The sequence below is a fragment of the Brachyhypopomus gauderio genome, chromosome 7 (genome assembly GCF_052324685.1).
Source record: "Brachyhypopomus gauderio isolate BG-103 chromosome 7, BGAUD_0.2, whole genome shotgun sequence".
NCBI classification, from domain to species: Eukaryota; Metazoa; Chordata; class Actinopteri; order Gymnotiformes; family Hypopomidae; genus Brachyhypopomus; species Brachyhypopomus gauderio.
Window position 1 is genome coordinate 10,444,886 of NC_135217.1, and position 7,500 is coordinate 10,452,385.

Here is a 7,500-nt window from a genome sequence, read left to right on the forward strand (position 1 = left end):
GTTAACTTTGATCTGGGCTTTGTTTGCACAGATCTAGAAACTCCATGTTGTGAAACCCGGTAGTGATAGCTGTGTTAGCTTTAGCGTGTGCTGTGTTATCACTGTTTTTTGAAATTGCAAAGCTGGCTATGCCTTGTGGGCAATGGTAATGAAATTCCAATGCTAACTGGTCTTTCTTAGCACTACACTCCAGACCACACATTCTCTTCCTCTTACACAGCGTTTCCACCTTTCATCCAGACGCTTCTGGTTAACCAGCCCCCCCCACTCTTTCTCCCATCTCTCTCTCGCTCTCTTCTGTCTCTTTCTCGCTCTCTTCTGTCTCTCTCTCTCGCTCTCTTCTGTCTCTCTCTCGCTCTCTTCTGTTTCTCTCTTTGCTGTCTCTTCCTTCTTATGTTTCCTCTGCTCTTTCTGTTACTCAGCTTTCTCTATCCTTGCTCTCTTTCCCACCCTTCCTCTCTTTCACCACTGCTCTTTCTCATCCACCCTCTCTCTCTCTTTCTCTTTCTGTCTCTCACTCTTTTTCCTTCTCTCTCTCCCCCCTCCCTTTTCCCCTCTCTTTCTATGTAAAAAATCTGCTGGGCTGGCAGTCTGTGTGGCTTGTTCCCTCTGCAGTACAAACACAGGCCTGCACGTCAGCCCAAGGCCCAGACCTCCCTATTGTTACCCAGCAGCGCCTCATTCTTCACAGGGCCTCCACCACCCCCGCCTTCCCTTTAAACACACTGACCCAGGCCCAGCTGTTCCCATCCAAACCATCACGTGTCATCGTAAGCTAGGAGCTACACTGGTCTCAGATCAGAGCCAAAACAGGTCACCCTCACCAAAGCCACAGCTCCAGGGAGAGAGAGGGTGGGGGAGGGAGGGAGAGAGAGAGATAGAGAGGGGGGGGTGGGGAGAGAGAGAGAGAGAGAGAGAGAGAGGCCCACTTGGAGAACTGTTCTATAGGCTGTGAAAAGGATCTCTATGGAGAGGAAGTGTTGCTCTACTGGAGTGTTTGCCATGTTAAGAGCTCTGGCATGAGCTGAAGGGAAGCCTGTGTATTTGTGTGTGTGTGTGTGTGTGTGTGTGTGTGTGTGTGGTGTGTGGATGGATGGATGGGTATTGGCTCAGTCAACACAGAGTAGTGTGTGCCTTTGTTCTACTGATATGTGAGACCATATTAAAAAAATCTGGCTAAGAATACCTATTGAGTTATGCATAAAGCAGGATAGATACATTTTTTAACACATCACCCTCCACCGAATGTTTTTACAAAAACTTTTTTACATTGTCAATGTTTAAGAAAGTGTATTTTGTTTAAGTAATTGTATTTTGTCTTGTTTTTCCACTGGCTTATTTTGTGTTGTTTGTATTACAGGTATCACCAACCCCAAGCAACCCAAAGATGCCCCTAAGAACTTCACCTTTGACTACTCCTATTGGTCCCACAGCACGGTAGGCAGGACCGCCTCTTCTCAGGAACACACACACGTTCTCAGTATTCTCAGGAACACACACACGTTCTCAGTGCACGTCTTGTTCATCTCAAGCTTTGCTGACTACACCTACACTACAGTACACTAGTGTCTACACCTACACTACACTACACTAGTGATTACACCTAAATGTTCCTTCAGCTCCACCCCATTTGTCCATCAGGTCAGCTGCCATGGGAACGCTATATACAGGGTTATAACAATAAACGCTCAATTAGTGTGTCTGTTTCATTTATTCACATATATGATTTACTTCCTGAAACCATAAACCAGATAAACCACACAGGCACCTATGAAACAATTCAATTTGCATACATTTATTTGACATGTGTGCAAAGGTACATTCATTTATTTATTTACATATGAAGTTACGTTTTAAACAGTAAAATGTACAGACCAGTAAACATCAGAAGTTAACATTAGAGCCTGTTAGCTAAGCAAACCAGGACTTTTCCCAGGCATGATCCTGCCCCTTGTATGAGTTATGAATCTCCTTGAATTGCCAGCCAAACCTGGGGTAAACCCGGGCTGGTTCTCTAACTAGCACCACTGTCCTCAGATCCGGAACCGTACGCGAGCCGGAATGGAGCCCGTTCCTCATTAGTGGGAAAGGCCTATATGTGGACATGTCTTTGCAGAGAGGGACACTGGAGAAAGGTTGAGTTTAAAGTGGGGGGAGGTGGGCTCTGTCAGGGCTGCAGCAGGCCAAGTTAGCAAGACCTATAAGAGAACAGCAGCTTTAAACATGCATTTGTCCCCTAATGATGACATCATGCACCCCAGGCAGAGGACCCGTCCTTTGCGTCCCAGAGGCAGGTCTACCTGGACATCGGGGAGGAGATGCTGCTACACGCGTTTGAGGGCTACAACGTGTGCATCTTCGCTTACGGCCAGACTGGAGCTGGCAAGTCCTACACCATGATGGGCAAGCAGGAGCCAGGACAGCAGGGCATCATACCACAGGTAACAGGGCTGAGAGAAACAGGCCTGTCAGGACAGCAGGGCATCATACCACAGGTAACAGGGCTGAGAGAAACAGGCCTGTCAGGACAGCAGGGCATCATACCACAGGTAACAGGGCTGAGAGAAACAGGCCTGTCAGGACAGCAGGGCATCATACCACAGGTAACAGGGCTGAGAGAAACAGGCCTGTCAGGACAGCAGGGCATCATACCACAGGTAACAGGGCTGAGAGAAACAGGCCTGTCAGGACAGCAGGGCATCATACCACAGGTAACAGGGCTGAGAGAAACATGCCTGTCAGGACAGCAGGGCATCATACCACAGGTAACAGGGCTGAGAGAAACAGGCCTGTCAGGACAGCAGGGCATCATACCACAGGTAACAGGGCTGAGAGAAACAGGCCTGTCAGGACAGCAGGGCATCATACCACAGGTAACAGGGCTGAGAGAAACAGGCCTGTCAGGACAGCAGGGCATCATACCACAGGTAACAGGGCTGAGAGAAACAGGCCTGTCAGGACAGCAGGGCATCATACCACAGGTAACAGGGCTGAGAGAAACAGGCCTGTCAGGACAGCAGGGCATCATACCACAGGTAACAGGGCTGAGAGAAACATGCCTGTCAGGACAGCAGGGCATCATACCACAGGTAACAGGGCTGAGAGAAACAGGCCTGTCAGGACAGCAGGGCATCATACCACAGGTAACAGGGCTGAGAGAAACATGCCTGTCAGGACAGCAGAGCATCATAACACAGGTAACAGGGCTGAGAGAAACAGGCCTGTCAGGACAGCAGGGCATCATACCACAGGTAACAGCTGAGAGAAACAGGCCTGTCATGACAGCAGGGCATCATAACACAGGTAACAGCTGAGAGAAACAGGCCTGTCAGGACAGCAGGGCATCATACCACAGGTAACAGGGCTGAGAGAAACAGGCCTGTCAGGACAGCAGGGCATCATACCACAGGTAACAGGGCTGAGAGAAACAGGCCTGTCAGGACAGCAGGGCATCATACTACAGGTAACAGCTGAGAGAAACAGGCCTGTCAGGACAGCAGGGCATCATAACACAGGTAACAGCTGAGAGAAACAGGCCTGTCAGGACAGCAGGGCATCATAACACAGGTAACACAGCTGAGAGAAGCAGGACTAGTGAACCGCAGCACTGACCTTTGCAGCATTGATATTATGGAAGGTTGTTTTTGCAAGTCACAGTTTTTATCAGCCAAGAGAAAAAAGTCCACCCACTGGCTAACTCGTCCTATCACACAACATGACACTGAACCGTTGAACACGCTTTGGGGAGAGTGCTGGCCCGCAGACACTTTGATTGGTCGGCAGTGTTGGGGGGGGTGGGGAGAGCTTGTCCAGCTCACCCTGAGTCAATTATGCTCTCACATCAGACTAAATTAAAGTTTTATTTAATTTACCGCTCACATTAACCAGGTCGATTCCCATCTAGTCATCTCCGCTCCATTCATTCAAGCACAGCTTAGCAGGCGTCCCTGTTCATTTTTATTGCCAGCCTCTAGTCTTCATTTTAATTCCGTGGAGCAATCAGAAGTGATTGTGGCAGTAGCACCATTTAGCCACACTGCCTTCATTTGGATTGTCAGAACAGGTTTAACATCTGAAGCATGGATTTCATTTGTTTCTTACAATGAAATTAAACATAAAGCAGCTGAAACTGGCTTTTTCATATTTTTCATGCCACAAGCTGGTGCGGATGCTTGTGGGCCTGCATACAGTGGGAGGGGTTCCTTTGCCTGATGTATAACCTATTGTGGGGGGATGGGGGTAATGTAGCCTAACTCAGAACAACATTACTTCTGAAAATGGGGTCTATTATTCTATTGTATTCACTATATCTTTATCTCCATTAGACTGAGGAATACTAATACACAATAGTCTGAGTAAATGAATGTTTTTGTTCAAACGGGCAAAATATTGTGTATACAGTACAGTGAGGGCAGTAACAGCAAAGGGCCCTTAACTTCTTCATCCACAAGGAAGGAATGAAGTTCGGTCTGCTGCAAGGCTGCCAAATCCTCTAAAATCCCCCTTCTGCTTGGTTGCTTCCCTTCCAAGGCTCAGATTAAACACACTGTCCCACTGCCGTGACAGCACCAGCACGCACCCTGCTGCGCGAGTCCCAGATCAGAAGTCCTCTCGTGACTGGCAAACGAGATGTGAAGAAGTGTCTGGTTAAAAAACGCCTCTTACTCCAGTTTCACAGCCCTGGCTTTTCATCCAGAGTTCTTCAGTGGTGGAAACACTTGTCAAAGTTTGTTTGTTTCGCTGCCTTTAGTGCCGGAAGGAATTGAATGTTTGGTAATTATTTCTACGGTTGATCAGCAGTGAGAGCAGAAGGTCTGAGCTGAGGTTGAGGTTGTGTTTTTATGAGCTGTGCGCGTTCCTGCGTGTGACAGGGTGGCAGCTGATGGAGTGGTATGTGTGCCCTCTCCTAGCTCTGTGAAGACTTGTTCAGACGAACCGCAGAAAACACTGACCCTGAACTGGCCTTCTCTGTGGAGGTAAGTGTGTGTGTGTGTGTGTGTGTGTGTGTGTGTGTGTGTGTGTGTGTGTGTGTGTGTGTGTGCGTGTGTGCGTGTGTGTTTGTTTGTTTGTTTGTTTATATATCTTTGTGGGGGCCATAAACAATTTACTAGGCAATTTACTTTTGCTTACTAGAGTTAGGGTTAGGTGTAGGTGTACCATTAATTAGCTTCAGTAATCATTATCTCAATGGAAGGTGCCCATAAGGATAGTAAACAAGACTGTGTGTGTCTGTGTGTGTGTGTGTGTGTGTGTGTGTGTGTGTGTTGCTTTACTTACTGTTACTATGTCTGTGTTCTGAAAGAGTGTCACATCATGCTGCCGTCGTCATAACAGATGTAGCATGTGACCCGTTAATGCTAAGTGGTGTGTTATCAGGCCAGCCAACAGGTGGGCTACAGCACTGTAAACTGCAGTCACGACTGTAGATAGAAGAGTTTGCTTACACACCTCAGCTTAGCTTTGACTTTTGTAAGTATTGTGTGAGTGTAGTGAAATCACTGCCTGTTAGGTCTACTGTAGCAAACCTTCAAGAAACATGGAAAATATGAACATCACAATGACTAAACAAACATTAAGCCTGCCTAAAGGCTGTCAGTGGTGTGAGCATGCCAGTGTTGTGAGAGCTGTGTCAGTGCTGTGATCGTGTCAGTGTTGTGAGAGTTTGTCAGTGCTGTGAGTGTGTCAGAGCTGTGAGGGCTGTGTGTCAGTGTTGTGAGAGCTGTGTGTCAGTGCTGTGAGTGTGTCAGAGCTGTGAGAGTTGTGTGTCAGTGTTGTGAGAGCCACGTGTCAGTGCTGTGAGTGTGTCAGAGTTGTGAGAGTTGTGTGTCGGTGTTGTGAGAGCTGTGTCAGTGTTGTGAGAGCTGTGTCAGTGTTGTGAGAGCCACGTGTCAGTGCTGTGAGGGCTATGTGTCAGTGTTGTGAGAGCCAAGTGTCAGTGTTGTGAGGGCCACGTGTCAGTGCTGTGAGGGCTGTGTGTCAGTGTTGTGAGAGCTGTCAGTGTTGTGAGAGTTGTGTGTCAGTGCTGTGAGGGCTGTGTGTCAGTGTTGTGAGAGCCACGTGTCAGTGCTGCTCTGCCCCTCTTCCTTTAGGTGTCATACATGGAGATCTACTGTGAGCGTGTGAGAGATCTGCTCAACCCCAAGTGCAGAGGGCCCCTGCGTGTGCGTGAACACCCCATCATGGGGCCGTATGTAGAAGACCTGTCCAAGCTGGCTGTCACCAACTACAGTGACATTGCTGATCTAATGGACTGTGGAAACAAAGCCAGGTATCTGTCTAAACCAGTATGTTCCAGTAATGTCCAGTAAGCCACTGCACTGGGTTGATCTGTGAATAGTTGTTGGGTTGTCTCTAAAATGCTCTATAGAATGTAAAGTTTCTTGTGACATTAACATTAAAATTTCAAGTAGTGTCATTCTCTCCTCTGGGAAACTGTGTTTAAATAAATACTTGCAATGCTGCAATAATATGCTGAAAATGGTGTTAAATAAATCTTAAACGGCAGTGTTCAAAGAATTCCCAGTAAGTGAATGAAAACTCACCAATCCTGATCATACTGAAACTACTCACTACTCATGGTTCCTTATTTACCCTATGTGTGCTCAAATGTGTGTGTGCATGCATGCGTATGTGTGTGAGCGTGCGTGTGTGGGTGGGTGTGCATGCGAGTGTGTGTGTGTGTGTGTGGGCTCACACGCGCTTGTATTTGTGTACACATGTGCACATAATGGCCTTAGGCCATGTTCAGAGGCGTATTTGCTGTACATTCTAGTTGTGTTTGACACCGTATGACGGGGCAGCTGCAGGCTGTGTTCAGATCCTTATTTACTGGACCGACTGTTTGACATCAACGAACACACAGAAAGACAAACTGTGTTTATATGGTGTGTATTTTAAACAGCCAAGTACTCATGGTCTCTCCCCTCCTCCCTCCTCCCTCACTCCTGCTCCATATGTTTCCATATGTTTACTCCTCCTTCTCTCTCTCTCTTTATCTCTGTCTCTCTCCTTCTCTCTCTCTTTATCTCTGTCTCTCTCCTTCTCTCTCTTTCTCTCTCTCCCTCTCTCTTACTCTCTCTATCTCTCTCTTATTCTCTCTCTCTCCCTCTCTCTTACTCTCTCTCTCTCTTATTCTCTCTCTCCCTCTTTCTCTCTTACTCTCTCTCTCTCTCTTACTCTCATCTCTCTCTCTCTCTCTTATACTCTCTCTCTCTCCCTCTCTCCCTCTTTCTCTCTTACACTCTCTCTCTCTCTCTCTCTCTCTCTCTCTCTCTCTCTCACAGGACGGTAGCTGCTACCAATATGAATGAGACTAGCAGTCGTTCTCATGCAGTCTTCACCATCTTGTTCACCCAGCGCCGCCATGACCAGATGACTAACCTGGACACAGAGAAGGTGCAGTGGGTGTGGGTGTGGGTGTAGGTGTGGGTGTGGGAATGGGAATGGGTGTGGGTGCAATCATTACCATGTTTACACTGGAATAATCCTGTTTATTCGTTG

The 7,500-nt window shown here is 47.6% G+C and overlaps 1 protein-coding gene across 3 annotated transcripts in view; it reads left to right on the forward strand.

Annotated features, from left to right (window-relative positions):
- Positions 1 to 7,500, forward strand: part of kif1ca (kinesin family member 1C, a) — a 31,864-nt gene that overhangs the window by 9,181 nt on the left and 15,183 nt on the right. For all 3 annotated transcript variants that reach the window (XM_077011552.1, XM_077011551.1, XM_077011550.1), the window contains exons 3-7: positions 1,361 to 1,437; positions 2,262 to 2,441; positions 4,911 to 4,976; positions 6,090 to 6,268; positions 7,284 to 7,395. In XM_077011552.1, the coding sequence (XP_076867667.1) occupies positions 1,361 to 1,437; positions 2,262 to 2,441; positions 4,911 to 4,976; positions 6,090 to 6,268; positions 7,284 to 7,395 (614 nt within the window). The remainder of the gene's footprint in view (positions 1 to 1,360; positions 1,438 to 2,261; positions 2,442 to 4,910; positions 4,977 to 6,089; positions 6,269 to 7,283; positions 7,396 to 7,500) is intronic.